The sequence below is a fragment of the Elgaria multicarinata genome, chromosome 4, assembly GCF_023053635.1.
Source record: "Elgaria multicarinata webbii isolate HBS135686 ecotype San Diego chromosome 4, rElgMul1.1.pri, whole genome shotgun sequence".
NCBI classification, from domain to species: domain Eukaryota; kingdom Metazoa; phylum Chordata; class Lepidosauria; order Squamata; family Anguidae; genus Elgaria; species Elgaria multicarinata.
In genome coordinates, this window is record NC_086174.1 from 144,886,750 (window position 1) to 144,909,135 (window position 22,386).

Consider the following 22,386-nt stretch of genomic DNA (forward strand, 5'->3'; position numbering starts at 1 on the left):
TCGTTTTGCAGCTGGACACACATATTTGTAGTTAATTTTAACGTCTTTACGTGTCGTCACAAAGTAGAGTATTTCAGGCAAGCATTTATTTCGTCCGCTGGTGTCGATCGAGGAATTACAGGTACTGTTTGCCTGAAATCTCCTGCAAGCAATATTGATGCGTTCCGAAATGGTCTGATGTTTCCACGCAAATCTTGCAATGATCGATCAAGAGCCTCGACCGATTTTTTGTGCGCCATTGTGCATTCATCCCAAACAATAAGTTTGCATTTTTGCAATACTTTTCCCATGCTTTGGAAATGTTGCACGTGGGAGTTTCAATGAATTGCATGTTCAATGGCAATTTCAAAGCGGAATGAGCAGTTCTTCCACCTGGTAGCAATGTCGCAGCTCTTCCGGACGACGCAAGAGCTAAGGCTATGTCATTTTGGGATCGAATTGCTGCCAGAATCAATGTAATTAGGAACGTTTTACCAGTTCCTCCTGGCGCATCTAAGAAGATTTCTCCAACCCCGTTATTGACAGTTTGCATTATTTGATTGTAAATGCCATTTTGCTCAAGCGTTAGCTTAGGAATATTTGATTGCACATACGACAAAAGATCACCCGTGTTGTAATTTTGTTCACAACGCAATTCTACATCGAACGAAGCACGCGTCATTTTGAGATAACATGAAGAAAGCAGTTAACGTTGTAGTCAGTGGATTCAGGGCTATTTGTTGCACATTTGCAGCTGTGAAATAAATGCGTTGTCCATTTTCTAGATGTACTGCTAAGTGAACAACAGCTGGACTTCGTTCATGTATGGGAAATGAAAGAATTTGCCATACAGATTCATTGCTGCTTATGTATCTTCCAGCCTGATACTGTGTGATTTCATCGATATGTATGGCCGCATTCCTATCCCTTCTTTATGGTTGCACGCCAAAAACTGCCATGTCACTGCCTTTATTCACGTACTTACAAATGTATTTGATCGATTTAACAGAGTTACAGTATTCCATGTTTATGTGCGCTTTGTATGTTTTTGATAGCAAAGGCGAATATGGAACAACCCACCGGTTATCTACTTCGATGTAACCGTTTCGCATTTGTATGGTTGCTAATTTACCACCATCTTCTGCTGATCTTCTTCTGTATAAAGGATATCCATCGTTTCCTGTAACTGTGTTGGATACTAATGCATAGAGCATTTTCCATCTATCATGCATGGTGAATGTGGATTCAGTGTACCGCAAGGTCCATGTATCATATTTTTTGTTAAAACTTCATGCAAATCCTTATCGACGTTGGCATCGGGTATTTCAGCACATATTACATCGTCGATTTCGTTTGAAGTGATTTTGTTATAGAGCCAGATTAGTATATGTGCATGTGGCAATCCTCTGTTTTGCCATTCCACTGAGTACATCCAGCAGCGCACAGACCCAAACACTTCATGTTTTACCATGAAATGCATCAGCGATTTCAGCATCTGTCTAAAAACACATGCTGTGATGTCATACTTATCCACCGGCGATTGGCCAGGAAGTAAGGCCGGAATCTCCTGGCAGTTACCTTTCTTCAGAACTTGGAACTTCCATAGAAGGCCACAGTTCCGAGAAACATTGCTAGATGGCGCCAAATAGGAGAGAACATGGAAATAGGAGAGAAGGCAGAGGCAGTGGATTGGCCTACTGGTTGGTGATGTCACAATGACTTCTCTCTTATTTGCATAAGTGGCTTGGAGGAGGCCTCTGGGCTTTTATATACCCTATTTCTTCGATTCTAAGACACACTTTTGTCCCCATCTATATAAATAAAAATGAAAAAGACCGTTCGTTACTGTCGTTATATCTCCGAAAGTTCTTCACCGATTGCTTTGAAATTTTGACACAGCGTTGCGTTCGAATACACGAGCGTTGTTATGTAACTATGTTCTCTATGGGGTCAAAGGTTTGTCTTAAAATCGAAGAAATAGGCCTCCTCAAAACCAGTCCTGCTGATCATTGTGACATCACCAACCAGTAGGCCAATCCGCTGCCTCTGCCTCCTCTCCTATTTGCATGTACTCTCCTATTTGCTCTTATAGGTCATTGTGACATCGCCAACCAGTAGGCCAATCCACTGCCTCTGCCTTCTCTCCTATTTGCATGTTCTCTCACAATTGGCTGAGTGAATATAGATGTCACACCTGTGACAGTTACACGTTCTGAAGCAAGGTAACTGGCAGGAGTTTCCACTAACCTCCTCACCGTAAAAACATCCTTTTTTTAAAACCAAACAGTAGGCCAATCCACTGCCTCTGCCTCCTCTCCCATTTGCATGTTCTCTCCTATTTGCTCTTATAGGTCATTGTGACATCGCCAACCAGTAGGCCAATCCACTGCCTCTGCCTTCTCTCCTATTTGCATGTTCTCTCACAATTGGCTGAGTGAATATAGATGTCACACCTGTGACAGTTACACGTTCTGAAGAAAGGTAACTGCCAGGAGTTTCCAGTAACCTCCTCACCATAAAAACATGCTTTTATATCTCCGAAAGTTCTTCACCGATTGCTTTGAAATTTTGACACAGCGTTGCGTTCGAATACACGAGCGTTTTTATGTAACTATGTTCTCTATGGGGTCAAAGGTTTGTCTTAAAATCGAAGAAATAGGCCGCCTCAAAACCAGTCCTGCTGATCATTGTGACATCGCCAACCAGTAGGCCAATCCACTGCCTCTGCCTTTTCTCCTTTTTGCATGTTCTCTCCTATTTGCTCTTATAGGTCATTGTGACATCACCAACCAGTAGGCCAGTCCACTGCCTCTGCCTCCTCTCCTATTTGCATGTTCTCTCACAATTGGCTGAGTGAATATAGATGTCACACCTGTGACAGTTACACATTCTGAAGAAAGGTAACTGCCAGGAGTTTCCACTAACCTCACCGTAAAAACATCTTTTTTTTTAAACCAAACAGTAGGCCAATCCACTGCCTCTGCCTCCTCTCCTATTTGCATGTACTCTCCTATTTGCTCTTATAGGTCATTGTGACATCGCCAACCAGTAGGCCAATCCACTGCCTCTGCCTCCTCTCCTATTTGGATGTTCTCTCACAATTGGCTGAGTGAATATAGATGTCACACCTGTGACAGTTACACGTTCTGAAGAAAGGTAACTGCCAGGAGTTTCCACTAACCTCCTCACCGTAAAAACATCCTTTTTTAAAAACCAAACAGTAGGCCAATCCACTGCCTCTGCCTCCTCTCCTATTTGCATGTTCTCTCCTATTTGCTCTTATAGGTCATAGAAGCAACAATCTTGACAGGACCTTTCAAAGGTGAAGATGTCCTCATTTCCCGCATTCCTATGATTCCAACAGATATGCCATTTCAATTTAAGAGATTGCAATTCCCAATTCGATTGGCGTTTGCAATCACCATCAACAAAGCTCAGGGCCAACCTTTAGAATTGTGCGGTTTAGATCTAGACACAGATTGCTTCTCACATGGACAATTATATGTTGCGTGTTCTAGAGTCGGCAAACCAGACAATCTCTATATCTACACAGACAATGGAACAACTAAAAATATTGTATATCCACAAGCATTGTGAAATTAAACATATTAGAAACATCCGCTTTGTCTTTTCTTTCTTTTCAATTTAACCAGACTGAGCCACAGCAACGCGTACAGCTAGTCTATAATATAGTTACATAAAAGCACGCGCGTATTCGAATGCAACATTGTGTCAAAATTTCAAAGCAATTGGTGAAGAACTTTCGGAGATTTTAGATTAGGAACAAACGAACATTTACATTTTTATTTATATAGATTTACTTTTACTAAATGAATTTCATAGCCACCTTTTAAGACTGCAGTGTACATATTTCACAAATGTGGTTAATAGATTTTTTTTGCCTTTTGAGTATCGATATTCAAGTTGAAATAACTCTAAAAAGTTATAGTATAGGAGAAATTCTAGAGGGATGGCCACATTACTGCAAAGGCAAAAGAAAAGAGTTTTCTAGCACCTTTAAGACTACTGTCAGGTAAACCTAAACAATAGTGGGGTTTTTTTTAAAAAAAATGCATAAAAGTTCTACTTGACAAAAACACGATCCCTTGAGAGGATTTCAGGATCTCCTCCCATACCCACCAGCTAAGATACTTTCTCATGAGCTGTAAGAGACCTGCACAGCTAGGTTTCTACCTATCATTAAGGGGCTGTTAATTAACCCAGGATTTGCTGCTGCACATGCAGAGCGCATTCCACAGCCTGTTTGGATATTCAACCCCCATTCAGGCTGATTGGGGGTTGCTACATAATGTCCCAAACTGGACACTATAAGTTAAACAGCCCACAGTTATGTAATGTCCAAAACTGGACACTATAAGTTAAACAGCCCACAGTTACGTAATGTCCCAAACTGGACACTATAAGTTAAACAGCCCACAGTTACGTAATGTCCCAAACTGGACATTATAAATTAAACAGCTCACAGTTAACTTACAAACCAGTTCACACATAATGGTGGCAAATCATGGGTTAATTGGTGTGTTCCAGGCAAGTTCCACAGCCTTTTTAAATATTCACACACACACACACCCCCATCTGGCCTATCAGGAGTTGCTATTTAATGTCCAAACCTGGGCACTTTAAGTTAATTAACCTATAGTTTCTGGGTTTGGATATCGTGTTGAATATTCAAAAAGGCTACTGAATGCACTCAAGTTTTAAATAACTCAAGATTTGCTGCCATTACATGTGAACAGTCCCTATGGGTTAAACAGTCCACAGTTAACCTAACAACTAATTCTAGGTTGAGTGTGGGTTGCTCAACCCATGATAAATCTGTAGTGTCTGGGTTCTTAGGTCATGTGTAGTGTAGTGGATAGAATGTTCGACTGGGACTTGAGAGATCTGGGTTTTAGTTCTCTCTCAACCATGAAGTTCACTGGGTGACTTTGGGCCAGTCACTGATTCCTAGCCTAACCTACCTCATAAGAGTTGTTGTGAAGATGAAATTGAGAGAAGTGCAGGATCTACATTACTGCTTTATAGCAGTTGATTCCTGTACTAATGTTCCCCGCCTCGATCCAAAGGGATAGGCGGGTAAGAAATAAATAAATATATTATTGTTATTGTTGTTATTATTATTATTGTTATTATTAACAACTGTTGGGGCCCATGACACTTTGCACATACTGTTTTCAAACTGCTTTCAAAGTGTTATATGCTGCTTGGTGTTATCTGCTGCTTGGTGCGAGGAGGAGGATCGTGGATGCCACCTTGGCCTCCTTGGAGGAAAAGTGGGATATAAATGTTAAAAATTATGTAGCAACTCCCGATTTGAATATTCAAAATAGCTACAGAACGTGCCCAGCACAAGCGGTGACAAATCACGGGTTAATTAACCCACAATTTGTCACCATTATATGATTGTATTTATAAGTGGTCTGTTTCTCAGTTCCCTTCTAGAATTTCTTGTCTGTTACTGGGAAGTGGGTGTGGGAATCCATACATTTGGAAGCATGTTTTGAGAAAACCAAGCACATTTGCTAAACCATGTATATGGAGTTCACACTTCTGAAGTGCAAGGAGGTAGGCAAAATTTTCAATATGAATATTGGATCATAAATGTATTAATAGGCAAAATGTGAGTAAAATATTAAAACCATTCACTATTAGGTCTATATTTTACAAATACAGTATTTCAAATGAAAATTCTGCTTGATATTCATCGTGCCTTTGAAGCACTGAGTCAGAACAAAACATCCACAAAATGGAGAAGATTTATGCAAATTGGAATCTTGCTAATTTCCTCAAATTATAAAGGTAATATGATGCAAAGGCTTTCACCTGCATGTCAAAGTAGTCCAACTGGCACATTTGCATTGCTTATGCCATTTTAAAGCTAGTTCTGTGGAACCTGGTAAGATTCAAATGTAACGTAACAATGAATTAGGCCAATATTTTATCTCTTTGTTCACAAAAGACACTTAGAGAATTTAACACTGTCCACATATTCAGACATTGCTGTCTCTTTTACCTTGCCTTTTAACTATTGGGAATAGTGATGATTTATCACAGAAATCAATGGGTCCAGTTGTAGAGAAATGACTTTAAAAGTATTGCAGGGTTGTCTTCTTTACATCTGGCTCAGCACTGTATCTGGTTATCTTCTCCTGGTTCTGTGTTTCCAATTTCTACATAAATGAGTTAGTTTGGGATGTTCCCATGAATGTCAAGGTGAGCTTTACTTTCTGTCATCAACGTACCCCAGCCTTGATTATTTTTGTTAGTTTTTTACATGCCGTCCATATAAGTCTTCCAAGTAGAAATTAGGGCTATAAACTTACTGATAAAATGTACTTAAATTTTATGTAATGCTGGATCTCAACTTTGCTGGGGAACCAGAGTAGGAGAGAATTGTTGCCCTCATGTCCTGTTTGTGGCTCTCCCAAGAGTGTTTGGCTGATGCCTGTGTGACACAGGATGCTGGATTACATAGGGCCTATCTGATAGGCCTTTAGACTGAATCAAAGCTGTTCAGTATCTTTTGAGGATCCCAAAGGAAACAGACAGTTTCTTTTAAATGTAAAATAGCTTTTGTTTATTAACTAGGAAGTTATGGGCCATTGCTCAAAGAACCAACATATTTAAATTTCTTCATCAGAGAATAGGGAATATTCCCTATTATATTAGTAACATACTAAAATAGCTTCAAAAATAAATGTTTAAGGTCTCAGTATTGGAAGAAGATCCCTATTTGAAAGCTGTGACATGGATTTCAGTTAGGAATGTACTGCTTTAGCAGCCTTTGGCCATTACTGGATGAAAACCTTTGGGATTCCCCTATCCATATAGAAGGATAACTAAATCTGGTGTAGTAGTCAGTGTATCTGGAGAAGCTTCTTCATGACTGATAAGTTCCATAGACTTTGGTTGTTTGTTTATTATTTATTTAAAGCATTTTTATCCTGCTGTTCATCTCCCCCCCCCCAAAAAAAAGGGCTCCCAAAGCAGTTTAAATAAGATAATTAAAACAAGGCAGGCCTTGCCCCCAGGTTTACAATCTGAAAGACACAACACAAAAGGAAAATGGGATGAGGAGGAAAGAGGAAAACAAATAGGCACCAATTCTTAAAAATTACATTGTACTTCTTCTAATGAACAACTGGAATGGAAACAGTTCAAAAAGAGGAGGAGCCAGATGGAGCTGGTCTTTCAGCAGAGCAGATAGACTAGCCCTACTTCCCATCTCTCCCTCTGCTGTAGCCTGAGGAAATGGTTGCCAAGTGACAGTTTTCAGCCCCATTAATTAATCAGGGAGCAAATTTTAGTCTGAAGTCAAAGCTCTAGTCAGTCATGCCCATGAATTGATTAAAGCTTATAGCTCCAGGCTTTCCCTAAATATATCTGCTTGCCGTTAAGTCCCACAATATATATATATATATACTTCCTAGTAATTATGCACCCCTTTTTCATTCCATCAGCTAGATTAGACTATTGCATTCGAGTATTCAATTTAAAAAGGCAGTGGAGTTTTGCTTCCAATAGTCATACGAATAATGCATGTGACTCTATATTATGCTCAGGCACTGTACTAATTTATAGATGTATGTTTTGTCCTGCTGCTTCCCAAAGCACTCAAAGAGATAAACATGGTTCTCTACTCCCCCCCCCCCGCATTTAGTCATCACAACAACCCTGTCAGGTAGGTTAGATGAGATTAATGACTAGCCCAAACTCACCCAGCGAGTTTCTCAACAGAGTGTATGTTTGAAACCAGGCCTCCCCACTCTGACATCAGTGCTCTATCCCCTATACCACATTGGCTCTCAGTTTACATTTTGGAGGTCTTTAAAGCTGCCAAGAGTGTGAGCCATCATTGTATTTGTTGATAAATTGCTGTGATCTGAGTTTCAGAATTATGGCTCATACTGATAACATAATCAATACTTAGTGTTTCCATTTAGAGTTTGATTTCCAATCCAGTATATGAGGTAATTATTGAATGTGTTCAGTGTTTTCATTGTCAGCATTGCCTTAATAAAGTCTATGGAAGTGAATACATTTGCTGAGTATAGTAACTTCAGTTGACTTCAGTGTAAGGTTAAGCTGTGTAACTTGGAAAATGGTAATTATTCTTATCTCTTATGACTTCTCAGAAGCAAGTCCTGTTGAGTTCAATGAGACTAACTCATAGGCAAGTGTGTATAGGATTGCAGTCTAAATGAAGCAGATGACTATTGCTTATTTCAGGTGTCTGTGGTCCTAAAGTAAAAGTATAGAGTTATATAGAGCTAAACCTGAACATCCCTATATTTGTTTCTGAAATTAATTGTGGGTGTTTTCCATTTAATTGTATTATCAAGAATCAAATTATGCCTAGCTATTATTATTATTATTATTATGGCAATTTTGTCAAATGCTCAGTGGAAAAATAAGTATTGCCATACTGGTAGAATTATACAGCATAGCAGCGAAACTTAAAATGTTATTCCATTCCATTTAGAGCTGTCTGGTGGAACAAAATGGCTATCGGCTAATTAGTCTATAAGCAATTTCAGTTTTGACGGTTCCATCTTTGTGGCACTTTAGTTCTCCAAGCGTAACGTGGATCTAAAGGAGGAGGCACAGACAGTTGCTAGGAGAGGCATGAACATAAACAAAAGAAAGAAAACAGAACAGGAATCAAATCAGTATAGAACAGTGATGAACGAAGAGGAGGTAAGGCTGAATAGAGGGCATCACATCCCACCACATACAAGTGGCTTATTTAATGTTACTCTGTGGTTATGGACAAGATTCCCTAGGTTGTTAAAACGGGAAAGATTGCAAAAATGGGATCACTATCAAGTAAACCTGGAGACTTGCTGCCAGTCATAATTGCTAATCCTGGACCATGGTGATGTATGTTTTTTCAGAAAAACAACAACACCAAAATGGAAAAATTCCCACTTAGTAAAAATCTGATGTTACACATTTATTTGACTTGCATTTAGTAAACTTTTTAAAAAAAGCATGTCATGTTAATTTCACATGATACCTGAAAAGTTTTCCTGATAACCAAAAGTAATTGAACTGAAATATTTGAAAAGGATAAAAATTAATTAAGTGCACTTAGTTTGGTTTTAATGTAATATTTTAACATGTACAAAGCTTTACTTAAAAATATTTTTATTGGAGTACTTCTAAATATTTAAAATCATAACAGTACTTCCCTTTATTTAGATCTTAAATGGGGGGCGGGGGAGGAAATAAATGTACTGAAACTAACATACTAATTTTAGCATGGCTGAAGAAATGTGCACATAAATATGTGTTTTCTAGAGATAGTCACCTGAAAAAAAAGCTTTATTTTAGATTTGATTAGTATATCCATTCCAGTTGTCCAATTAGACATGTATTGTATGTTCATTTATTATGACTAATTTTATACTTTCAATACTTAGATTAAACGAAGTATGAAAAGTAGGTGTCTAAATAGTGGAAACTGTTCTATAGAAAAATACAGTAGTGGGCAATTTCCCACCCCACATTATTGCTGGGCTAGAAGTACCATTGATCTAATTCTTTGGCAGTATGTATACATGTATGTATATATACAGATATTTAAAACTTGTATTCTGCCTTTCCATGTGCAATTCAAGGCGGCTAACAACAAAGATAATAAAATACTGAACAGGAAGTTCTTAATGTTCTGGCAGAAGGCCAAGAAGAAAGGAGTAAAACAAACCTTCATAGCCAGGGAATTCCAAAGTTTTGATGCAGCAGCACTAAAAGCCCTTTCCCTTGTTCCAAACATTTTTGTTGAAACCAACAAAAGGGCCTCTGTGGATGATTTTAATGTACAGGCAAGGTTTATACAGGGAGAGATGGTATTTCTGATATCCTGGTCCTAAACCAGGTGAGGCTTGAAAGGTCAAAACCACCACTTCAGATTGGGTCTGGACCCAGATAGAGCCAGTACAGTTGCCTAAACAGTGCAGTCCTTGATACCCAGCCAATTCCAATCAACAGCCTGTTTGCCACATTTTTTTAAAGAACTAGCTGAAGTTTTTGACACTTTTCAAAAACAGCCCAACATTGTACACATCACAGTAGTCCAGTCAAAATATAACTAGGGCATGTGTTACAATGCCTTGATCTGCCTTCCATAGAAATGGGTGTAGCTGGTGCACCAGCCTAAACTGGACCAAGTCTGGGCAAGGTTTGCCCTGTCCTGGACAGGGTTGCACTCTCCCTGAAGGATCGGGTCCATAGTTTGTGGGTGCTCTTGGATCCAGAACTGTCACTTGAGGCACAGGTGAACTCAGTGGCAAAGAGCACCTTTTATCAGCTTAGGCTGATATACCAACTGCGCCCTTATCTGGACAGAGATAGCCTAGCTACAGTTATCCATGCTCTGATAACCTCTCGTTTGAATTACTGCAATGCGTTATACGTGGGGCTGCCTTTGAAAACAGTCCAGAAACTTCAGCTGGTACAAAAAGGGGCAGCCCATTTACTAACAGGGACTGGCCGGCGAGATCACATTACGCCAGTCCTTTTACAACTTCATTGGCTGCCAGTCCAGGTCCGGGCCTGATTCAAAGTGCTGGCATTGACATTCAAAGCCCTAAACGGTTTGGGGCCAGGTTATTTGAAGGAATGCCTCCACCCATATGTACCTGCACGGACCTTAAGATGATCTACAGAGACCCTTCTCTGTGAGCCCCTGCCAAAGGAAGTGAGGCAGGTGGCTACTAGGAGGAGGGCTTTCTCCGCTGTGGCACCCCGGCTGTGGAATGAGCTCCCCAGAGAGGTCCGCCTGGCGCCTACACTACTCCTTTCGTCACCAGCTGAAGACCTTTTTTTTTTCTCAGTATTTTAACACTTAATTTTAACTTAAATTTAAATTTTACAGTTCTAACTCTGTATTTTAATCTTATATCAGTTTTGCTGCGTAGTTTTATCCTGGTTGTGCTTTTTATATTGTATTTTGTATTTATGTTTTTCATAGAATCATAGAATAGCAGAGTTGGAAGGGGCCTACAAGGCCATCGAGTCCAACCCCCTGCTCAATGCAGGAATCCACCCTAAAGCATCCCTGACAGATGGTTGTCCAGCTGCCTCTTGAATGCCTCTAGTGTGGGAGAGCCCACAACCTCCCTAGGTAGCTGATTCCACCGTCGCACTGCTCTAACAGTCAGGAAGTTTTTCCTGATGTCCAGCCGGAATCTGGCTTCCTTTAACTTGAGCCCGTTATTCCGTGTCCTGCACTCTGGAAGGATCGAGAAGAAATCCTGGCCCTCCTCTGTGTGACAACCTTTTAAGTATTTGAAGAGTGCTATCAGGTCTCCCCTCAATCTTCTCTTCTCTTCTCCAGGCTAAACATGCCCAGTTCTTTCAGTCTCTCTTCATAGGGCTTTGTTTCTAGACCTCTGATCATCCTGGTTGCCCTCTTCTGAACACGCTCCAGCTTGTCTGCGTCCTTCTTGAATTGTGGAGCCCAGAACTGGACGCAATACTCTAGATGAGGCCTAACCAGGGCCAAATAGAGAGGAACCAGTACCTCACGTGATTTGGAAGCTATACTTCTATTAATGCAGCCCAAAATAGCATTTGCCTTTCTTGCAGCCATATCACACTGTTGGCTCATATTCAGCTTGTGATCTGCAACAATTCCAAGATCTTTCTCGTTTGTAGTATTGCTGAGCCAAGTGTCCCCCATCTTGTAACTGTGCCTTTGGTTTCTATTCCCTAAATGTAGAACTTCGCATTTATCCCTATTAAATTTCATTCTGTTGTTTTCAGCCCAGCACTCCAGCCTATCAAGATCACTTTGAAGTTTGTTTCTGTCTTCCAGGGTATTAGCTATCCCACCCAATTTTGTGTCATCTGCAAATTTGATCAGCGTTCCCTGCACCTCCTCGTCCAAATCATTAATAAAAATGTTGAAAAGCACTGGGCCCTGGACTGAGCCCTGCGGCACCCAACTCGTTGCCTCTCCCCAGTTTGAGAAGGTTCTATTGATAAGTACTCTTTGAGTCCGATTCTGTAGCCAACTGTGGATCCATCTAGCCCACTTTTAGCTAGTTTGTTAATCAGAATGTCATGTGGTACTTTGTCAAAAGCTTTGCTGAAGTCAAGATATATGCCATCCACAGCATTCCCACAGTCCACAAGGGAGGTTATCCTATCAAAAAATGAGATCAAATTAGTCTGACAGGATTTGTTCCTGACAAATCCATGTTGGCTTCTAGTAATCACTGCATTGATTTCAAGGTGTTTACAGATTGACTTCTATATAATCTGCTCCAGAATTTTCCCAGGGATGGATGTCAGACTGACTGGTCTGTAGTTCCCAGGTTCCTCCTTTTTGCCCTTTTTGAAGATAGGGACAACGTTAGCCCTCCTCCAGTCATCCGGCACCTCACCCGTCTTCCATGATTTTGCAAAGATAATAGACAAAGGTTCTGAGAGTTCTTCCGCTAGCTCCTTCATTACTCTTGGATGCAGTTCATCGGGCCCTGGAGATTTGAACTCATTCAAGGAAATTAAGTGTTCTTTGACCATTTGTTTATCAATCTCAAACTGCAATCCTGCCCCCTCAACTTCTGCTTCACTTTTTCCAGGGTGGCATAGACCCACTTTTGGGAGAAGACCGAGGCAAAGTAGGAATTGAGCACTTCAGCCTTTTGTTTGTCGTCTGTTATCAATTTGCCATCCTCATTAAGCAGTTGAACCACCATTTCTTTCCTCTGTCTTTTACTACTCACATATCTGAAGAAAGCCTTTTTATTGCTTTTAGCATCCCTCGCTAATCTCAGCTCATTCTGAGCTTTAGCCTTCCTGACGCCATTTCGGCACTTCTGCGCCACTTGTCTGTACTCTTCTTTTGTAGCCTGGCCTTCCTTCCACTTCCTATATGTATCCCTTTTTGTTTTCAGGTCATCTCTAAGCTTTTTGTGGAGCCACATTGGTTTCCTCTGTTGTCTTCTATCTTTTCTCCTTTTGGAATTGTTTGTAACTGTGCCTTTAAAATTTCATTTTTTAAATACTCCCACCCATCCTGCACTCCTTTTCTCATTAGGCTCCCTTGCCACAGGACCTTACTTATTATAGTTCTGAGTTTTTTAAAATCAGCTTTCCTAAAATCCAGAGTACGTGTATGGCTACGCTCAACTTTTGTCTCCTTCATAATCAAGAATTCAAGTATGACGTGGTCACTTTCCCCCAGAGTTCCCATAAGTGCCACTTTATCCACTAAGTCATCCCTATTGGTCAATAACAAGTCAAGGATTGCCGATTCTCTAGTTCCTTCCACCACTTTCTGTAGGAGAAAGTTATCACCCATACATGTCAGGAATTTCTTGGAAGGGCCGCTTTTGGCAGTAATGGTCTCCCAACAGATATCAGGGTAATTGAAGTCCCCCATCACTACTACATCACACTTCCTTGAAACACTGGCAATTTGTTTCTCAAAAGTTTCATCCTCGTCTTCTCCTTGATTGGGTGGTCAGTAGTAGACTCAGATTATCATATTCTTTTTATTCCTAGCCCCATTTATTTTAATCCAGACGCTCTCGACGGGGCTCCCAATCTCATCCGCCTGTATTTCTGTGCAGGGATAGGTATTTTTAACATATAGTGCAACTCCACCTCCCTTTCTATTTCTTCTGTTCTTTTTGAACAAGTTATATCCTTCAATTGCTATATTCCAGTCATGGGAGTCATCCCACCAAGTTTCAGTTATACCTATCAAGTCGTATTTGCCTTCATGTAATAAGAGTTCAAGTTCATTCTGTTTGTTTCCCATGCTCTGGGCATTAGTATATAGACATCGAAGACCATGTGTTTTATAGTCTGGCTTTGTTCCTACCTTGTTGCAGATACTATTTTGGGACACTGTTGGAGCTGTTCTCTGTACTGTGGTGCATTGGCCTTCATCCATTGTTGCCTCAAAATTTACGTCTCCCACCCCCGTAAGAATCAGTTTAAAGCCCTCCTGATGAAGTTCTTCATGCTGTGGCCGAACTCATTCTTTCCAGCCCTTGTGAGGTGCAACAACCTGTTGGTTGTTTTATTATGGTTTTAATTTTTGTGAACCGCCCAGAGAGCTTCGGCTATTGGGCGGTATAAAAATGTAATAAATAAATACATAATAAATAAATAATAAATAAATAAGTCAACTCCTGGCCATGGTTGCCACCCGAACATCCAGAGTCAAACCTGGATCCAGGAGAATCCTAGACAACAAACCTGAGTCTTCCCATCCAGCACAGGCTGAACCCTGATTTTTTGGCTTTGACTAGGAACATCTCTGTCTTGTTTGGATTAAGTTTCAGCTCAGAAGGGAAAAATGAAGGGCCCTCTATGGGGGAACTGCTATACTTCATTCACAGTTTTATATGACACAGTCACATTAAAGATACATTTTGTTAATATTTCATTAGTCAGTTCAAGAAACTTGATTTGAGGCTACCAAAGCAGGACGTAAATTAAATAGAACATTATTACATATTTCTGGGTTGAAAAGACTACCCACTGACACATCTCACTTGTTTGTGTGCTAATAAAATCTATTAAAGCTGCTGTCATAAATGTGGTTCATGGTTCCTGTGGGTGGAACTACAGCTAGAAGCCGTTCGGCTGTGTTCACCGCTGTTGTTTTTCTCAGATGTCCATTCTCTCTGAGCCTGTTGGCCATCCAAAACCATGGCTTCCACTCATCGAGGCTACTGGCTAGTAGCAGATGCCTTGAGTTGTAATAAGGCAGATCATATTATTTCTTTGAAATTAACACACACACACCCTCTCCAGATTTAGAATGAAGTTCATTTAAGTCCCCATTCACCTGCAGACACACGTAGGGAGTGCTAAACAGGGCGCCACAAAACATAGCTCTTTCTTTTTAATGTGACTTTCATGTTGTGCGCTCTTTCATAATAGGACTGCAACACATTCTGGATAAAATTGCAAGAGCAAGGCACATTTAGTATGTGTTCTTGCGCCAGCAGGGAGGTTGATGTGAATTCTCATAGTATCACACAGCACTATAACATTATGGATAAGTACCATTGCGCTAGCATTGCCAGAAGCAGCAATGCAGTGTTGAGTAAAGGTTGTTTAGCATCAAGTTTGGTGAGCAGGTGAGGTTATTTTATTACTAATCTGCATAGCTTTCTGATGCCATTTGTCCACCATGGAACTAGTAGGTCAAGATTCAATATCTGGAAATAACTTTTTATCATGCAATTTCAGCTAATGGGATAGGTCCAACTTGTCAAGCTAGTGATACCACTTCCTTTTATGTCTGGAATTCATACTCTGCTGTAATTATACACAACTATATGATTATGGTGTTATGGGTGGAACAACTAGCCATTATGGAAGCTGCAGGGCTCCCGCTGAAAATGGCGTCCCCACATCTGGATTCTCCCCTCTTTTACTGAAACTTACTGTGTGATGTGCCATCATCTCTCTGGCACCCAGTGATGTGGTGCACAAGAAGGGTAACTTACAGCATGATGACATTGCACCCTGCAGTACATTTCATTAGAAATTATGGGGAGAGAGAAGACACCAAGGCTCAGAGGTAATGTTTTGATGGCAACCCGGTGGCTTCTGTAATGGGTAATTCTTTCCTAAGTTGCTATCCTGTACTGATGCACCCATGCACTGGACCACTTGATTTAATGGATCTTGCATGTATGGCTGTGCCCAATTTTGTAGCCATCCTGACTTTGCAGCTGTGCTCCACATCTGGAGTGCATGAGACTATATGTAGGTATCCTATCTCTGGTGCAAGGTCAGAGCTTGTCCTTCGCGCAGTAGCAGTTGTAACTGTCTATACGTGGTCCCTTGCGCTGCTCAGAGAAAGGATCTCTCTCCCCTTGTCTTGTGTGGCATCTTGTAGGCCAGCTGCAGAGGATGTTCCAATGATGCATCAGTCAGACTAATTATAATAGGCAATACTGCTTCTGAGACAACGGATAGCCTTTAAACTAGGCTGTTGGTATCTGTAATACTATATGGCCTGGTTCAGACAACACGCTAAACCATGCTGCTTAACCACAAAATGGTTAAGGAAATACATTAACCTTAATGCATTTCCGTAACCATTTTGTGGTAAAGCAGCATGGTTTAGTGGTTTGTCTGAACCAGGCCTATGTGAGCTTGATATGCTTCTGCCTCAACTGTCTCCAAGCCTGTTGAGACCTTGAGGCTTGAAGACCATAAGAACTGCCCTGCCACGAGGCGGCGGGCTGCCCCGGTCAGGCCGTCCCCGAAGGGGGGGGACACTAAAGGGGGTGCGCCCCTTTGGTTTGCCCCTTCGGGATGCCATGAGGGTGAGGGTGATTCTCTTTTTCTCTCTCTTCCCTGGGCTGTCAACTCGCTGCTTCTTTGAACCATTACCTCAGTTGTGTGAGAAGAGTTTCCCTGAGTGAGAGCAGGGATCTCATGGGAAATGATATAATTACTTCCTGTGTCCTCCCCACCCTGAGGCAGAGGTTGGGGGCTTCACCAATTATAGCTGCTTCATCTGCCCAACGTGAGAGGCTGTGGTACTTGAAGCAGGAGGCTCACCTGTGTGAGAGAGGGAGGAGTGTGGCCACACATCAGGTAGTAGTAGAATTAGCAGTTACTAAGAGAGGGAGGTTGTGGGGGCGGGGGAAAGCACTTTATCGCTTAGTTGGTAGTAGCCTGATGTCCGTCTGTGACCAGTGGCTGGTTACCACAAGTGAGAAATGTGACTGTGTTGTTTGTATGACTGAGTGTGGGTTTGAATGGTAAGTGAGTGCATAGGTGGTGTAGGTAAAGATGTTTTTGGGAAGCCGTGATGCAGGGACACCTGGAGGGGGAGCCACTATTCCAGTGATTTGGGGCAGAAGGAGATGTGGCAGGAGGAAGGGGTTGCAACATCAGCGTAGAACGGGTTTCAGGTGTCTTCACACTGTTCCCCTTCTACCCTCCTCCTCCTCTAGTTCTCATGTATCTGGTAGCTCATCCACTGAGCCCTCCTTCCTTGTGGTGCTACTCTTTAATGCCAGGTCGGTCCGCAATAAGACCTCTCTTATTCATGATTTAATCCTGGATGAGAGGGCTGACCTGGCGTGCATTACTGAGACTTGGGTGGGTGAGCTGGGTGGGGTTGACCTGACTCAGCTCTGCCCATCTGGGTACTCAGTGCAGCACCAACATAGATTGGAGGGACGGGGTGGGGGGGGGTCGCCGTGATTCATAGATCTTCCATCTCTATCACCAGGAAACCACTCCATCTTGGAGCAGGCCTTGAAGGTTTGCACCTGGTGTTGGGCCAGAGAGACAGATTGGGGATGCTGCTGGTATACCGCCCACCCTGCTGCCCGGCATCCTCCCTGACTGAGCTGGTGGAGGCAGTCTCGAGTGTGGTGTTGGAGGAACCCAGGACGGTGGTTCTGGGCGACTTCAACTTTCATGCTGAGGCTGTCTCTGGGGCTCCGGCTCGGGACTTTACGGCCTCCATGACAACCATTGGGCTGTCTCAGTTTGTCATTGGCCCAACACATAAAGCAGGGCATACCCTTGATTTGGTTTTTGCTCCAAGCTGTGAGATGAGTAGTCTGAAGATTGGGGGGTCCAAGTAACCCCATTGTCGTGGTCAGACCATTTCTTGGTGAGATTTGAACTCACGGCGTTACTACCCTCCTGCAAGGGTGAGGGACCCATTCGGATGGTCCGCCCCCGGTGACTGATGGAATCCAATGGATTTCTGAATGCTCTTGGGGATTTTCCAGTGGAGAGAGCTGGTGATCCAGCTGAGGCCCTAGCCTCACTGTGGAATGGTGAGATGCGGAGGGCTATCGACTTGATCGCACCTGAGTGCCCTCTCCGGTCCTGTAGAGCCCGCTCTGCTCCTTGGTATACTAAGCAGTTGCGGTCAATGAAACAGGCTGGACGTCGGCTGGAGTGCAAATGGAGCAAGACTCGAAGCGAAGATGACTGAGCACGCTGTAGAGCGCATAATCGTGCCTATTGCGTGGCAGTGCGGGCAGCAAAGAAGGCTTATTTTGCTGCCTCTATTGCATCCTCGAGTAGCCATCCAGCGGAGCTCTTCCGGGTGGTCCGGGGGCTGCTAACATCCTCCCCAGCAAATGGGGCCCTGGCTCCGTCAAGGACCCGCTGTGACCTTTTTGCATCACACTTTGAGGACAAGATCGCTTCTCTCCGCAGCGAGCTTGACGTTATTTTTAGTGCAGCTCCAGTTGAGGTGTCCGATGCCACCATCTGCCCAATTTTGTGGGATCAGTTCCAGTTATTGCGGCCTGTTGATGTAGACAAGGTGCTTGCAGCGGTGCGGCCGACCACTTGCTCTCTCGATCCCTATCCCTCCTGGCTTATAAAAGCAAGCCGAGGGGGTCTGACTGGGTGGGTCCAGGGGGTGATAAATGCTTCTCTCCGGGAAGGGGTGGTCCCTGCTGTCCTTAAGGAGGCAGTAGTGCGACCACTCCTGAAGAAGCCCACCCTGGACCCGACGGTATTAGGCAACTACCGCCCAGTTGCTAACACTCCTTTTTTAGGGAAGGTACTTGAGAGGGTTGTGGCGGAGCAACTGCAGGCACTCTTGGAGGATACTGATTATCTAGATCCATTCCAGTATGGGTTCCGATCTGGTTACGGGACTGAATCAGCCTTGGTCGCCCTGATGGATGACCTTTATCGAGAGAGGGACAGGGGGAATGCAACCCTGTTAATCCTGCTCGATCTCTCGGCGGCTTTTGATACCATTGACCATGGTATCCTCCTGGATCGACTCTGTGGGATGGGCATCGGACGCACTGTTTTACAGTGGTTCCGGTCCTACTTACGGGGTCGTTTTCAGAGAGTAGCATTGGGTGACCAGTCCTCGGCCTCATGGCAATTGAGCTATGGAGTGCCGCAGGGCACCATCTTGTCCCCAATGTTATTTAACATCTATATGAAGCCGTTGGGAGCGGTCATTAGGGGATTTGGAGCTAAATGCCATCAATACGCTGATGACACGCAGCTCTATCTCCTTGTGGCAACTGAATCAGGTGAGGCTGTGCAAGTCCTGGACCAGTGCCTAGACTCAGTAATGGGCTGGATGAGGGCCAATAAACTGAGACTAAATCCTGGCAAGACGGAAGCCCTGTGGGTGAGTGGTTCCCGAGTCCGGGAGACAGGCTCATTGCCTGTTCTGGATGGGGTTGCTCTGCCTCTGAAAGAACAGGTTCGTAGTTTGGGGGTACTCTTAGACCCATTTCTGTCGTTGGAGGCTCAAGTAGCCGCCACGGCTCGGAGTGCCTTTTACCATCTTCGGTTGGTTCACCAACTACGGCCTCTCCTGGACAGGGATAGCTTGACCACGGTGGTACAGGCATTGGTAACCTCAAGATTAGATTACTGCAATGCGCTCTATGTGGGGCTGCCCTTGAAGCTGCTCCGGAAGCTGGAGCTAGTGCAGAATGCTGCAGCTCGGCTGTTGTCTGGAGCTGCCCCTTTCCAGCATGTAACTCCTCTGCTGAGGGAACTGCACTGGCTGCCTATTCACTACCGGGCCAGGTTTAAGGTTCTTGTACTTGTGTACGAAGCCCTAAACAACTTGGGACCAGGATACCCGAGAGAGCGCCTTTTCCCTTACCAACCTGCCTGGTCACGGAGGTCATCCGAGGGCCTGCTCCTGGTGGTTCCACCTAGATCCATCCTCCGATTGGAATCCACCAGGGGAAGAGCCTTCAGCGTGGTGGCGCCCCTCCTGTGGAATTCCCTGCCTCTGGAGGTCAGACAGGCTCCAACCTTGTACTCCTTTCGGCGCCTCCTGAAAACATCTTTATTCCAAGAAGCCTTTCTTTAACATGCAGCCTTGGATTTCTGTGTTGTTGTTATTTTGCTTCTTTTTAAATTTTGTTTTAACTGTTTTATTCTGTTTTTATTTTCATTTTACCTTGTACACCGCTCCGAAATTTTTTCAATGAGAAGCGGTATATAAATATTATAAATAAATAAATAAATAAACTTGAATACTCATAGTGGTTCTCTCTGAACGTGTAAATCTTGTCATATTTACCCACTATAATCTGTTGAAAGGAATGTGGCTAAACATGTGCACCGTTTGTGAAACTCTCATGGTTTGTTTCAAGAATTATATTATTATCCTAACCCTGTTTCTGTTATGGAGTAACTACCACATCCCAATAATTATTCTAGCATCAGGCTCCTTCTGCTATCATTAACCTGTTTACAAATCTATTTACAAATATGCTCAGGTTTATTTATCTTTTTTAATCTAACCGGGGTTAGGTACCACCTCCAAATAATTTTATAATAATTCTCCTTTATTCTCACTGACATATTTCTCAACACTCTTTGTCTCCAAAGTCTTTCCCAACTCTGCTGTCCTATCTGTATCTTCAAATCTGTCTCCCAAACCATTTTCCCCACACTATCCATCGATCCCTTCTCAAGTAATATTGTATATATTTGACTCATTAAACCTATGTTAAACCTTGGTTTAACAAACAAGTAAACTGGCAACCTCTAAGTTGCGGGGGCAGAGAGAGAAACCACTTTAATTTTAAAGGCAGTTAGGTGTTTTATTACTAGCATCTTTCTAGCCAATGGATATGGGATTGTGACTTTTTTGTGAAACCAATTGTCTGATCCTGACAGCATCCTATGAAAAGGTCATTGGTCAGAGCCAGTGGGGAACCTGGTTGGCATTGTATTTCCCAGTGAATCCTTATTTCAGCAATTTGTTGGGACAGCGTTGTGTGGGAGACAGAAATGGTCTAGCCCAGGATAGAGCAGAAGGTACATTAATACATTTCTTAGGCCGCTGAAACAAAGAAATTAATGGGGGAAAAGAGAGAGAGAGCTAGAGGGAGCAGAAATCAGTTCCTGAGCTAACATGCTCAGAGGTACCCCTTTCCTTAATTTGAAGTGTATATCTGCTCTCTGAGCAATTATATTGCACCCGGCTCCGGCTTCTAATAAAAAATAAAAATAAAAACGAAGTCGATCTTGCAAGCCTAAAATCTGCCCAATCCTGCTCTAACCTGTTGGGTATAGTGCAAGAAGCTTCGGATAGCCCTTCCTCTGCACCCTACTCTCTCTCTCTGCCTGAAAAAAGCCTCTTGTGCACTAATGCATGAAGCAGAAGCAGATCCCAACCCTGGAACACGAGAGGAGCTGTTCCTTTATGCCAGCCAAGAGATAGGTAACGTCAGATTCTGTACTTGCCATCCATCCAGTTGGTGGGATGCATTAAGCAGCTTGTTGACATATCATAAAACTATAATTATTTTAGTTCAGACCCTTTCAGATGAAAGATGTTTTTCTCTCTCTCAACACACAATTTAAATGTGTACAATTTGGTTTATTTGTATTGGGTGTGCGCATGTTGAAGTTTTTGCCATGATGCTATGCAATCATCTCTAGCATAATTTGGCTTAATTAGCTTTTGTTTAGTCATTCGGGATGTCTATCAAGGACTGTTATGTTAGCAGGAAACATAGTGAGTTAAAAGCTAATGTGGTGACCTCATCTCTATTCATTAAGCTCTAGAATATAAACGGCACTGGAGAGGGACCGCTAAAACTGTATCAGTCCATTTTATACTGAAAGTTAATCTGTTTTAATTTGGATACTAAATCCATCTGATTTAACTATTTCTATTATAATGGAAAAGACTTTACAGGGTGGATGGTGGGGGAGGAACAGTACTGTTCACTTGCTTCAAATCCTGCTTGCAAACGTTTGCAAATAAAATCCTGTTCTTCATTCTTACTTTCTTGTGGTCTCTGAAATGGATTTCCTTGTGTGAAAATTGGCATGGCATCAAGGGGAATTTATTAGTCAAGGACCTGCATAAAACACACGCATTTGCATCAGTTCACTTTGTGCAAGGGGGTTCTCTTACTCTTTAAGCCAGTCATTAAATGAGAGTGCAACTGCTGGCTCTTTAATATTAGAGCTATACACATCTTCAATAGGTGTCACTGTGCTGCCAGCCCAATCGTTATTAGTGACTTCAGCTATTGGCTTAGAACGCTGCTTGTCTGACTCCATCTGCAGGGCTCTCACACCTCCTGCGCTCAGATCCATTCAACACACAACTTGAGCCAGCTGACGAACAGGCAGCACATCTTGCTATCCGACTTGCTTTGCCACAGCATAGCAATTTCAGGTGGCTCAGTTTGCAGACGTTTGGGAAAAGGCTCTCGGAAGCAAATGAAGCTAGGAGTCATGATGGGGAGGAGTTTAACTGATCAAGTACTGGATCAAACTTAAAGCTAATATCTTATCCTGCACACTGGAAAAGGTCACCTTGCCTTGCTGGAAAAGAAGCACAATCTCAGCTTTGCTGCTCTCAGTTTAGTACCTTCTGCTCTCTCTGTTTATCTAGTTAGGCTGTCTGATTACACAGACGAG

The 22,386-nt window shown here is 42.7% G+C and overlaps 1 protein-coding gene across 2 annotated transcripts in view; it reads left to right on the top strand.

Moving 5' to 3' along the window:
- BTBD3 (BTB domain containing 3) overlaps positions 1-22,386 on the top strand; it is a 55,863-nt gene that overhangs the window by 12,076 nt on the left and 21,401 nt on the right. Inside the window, exons 1-2 of one of the 2 annotated variants that reach the window (XM_063125335.1) lie at positions 5,524-5,565; positions 5,674-5,799. The exons of the other annotated variant lie outside the window; for it this stretch is intronic. Of the exons in view, the coding sequence (XP_062981405.1) occupies positions 5,682-5,799 (118 nt within the window). The 5' untranslated portion in view covers positions 5,524-5,565; positions 5,674-5,681. Of the gene's footprint in view, positions 1-5,523; positions 5,566-5,673; positions 5,800-22,386 lie in introns of those variants that run through there. 2 annotated transcript variants of the gene reach the window in all.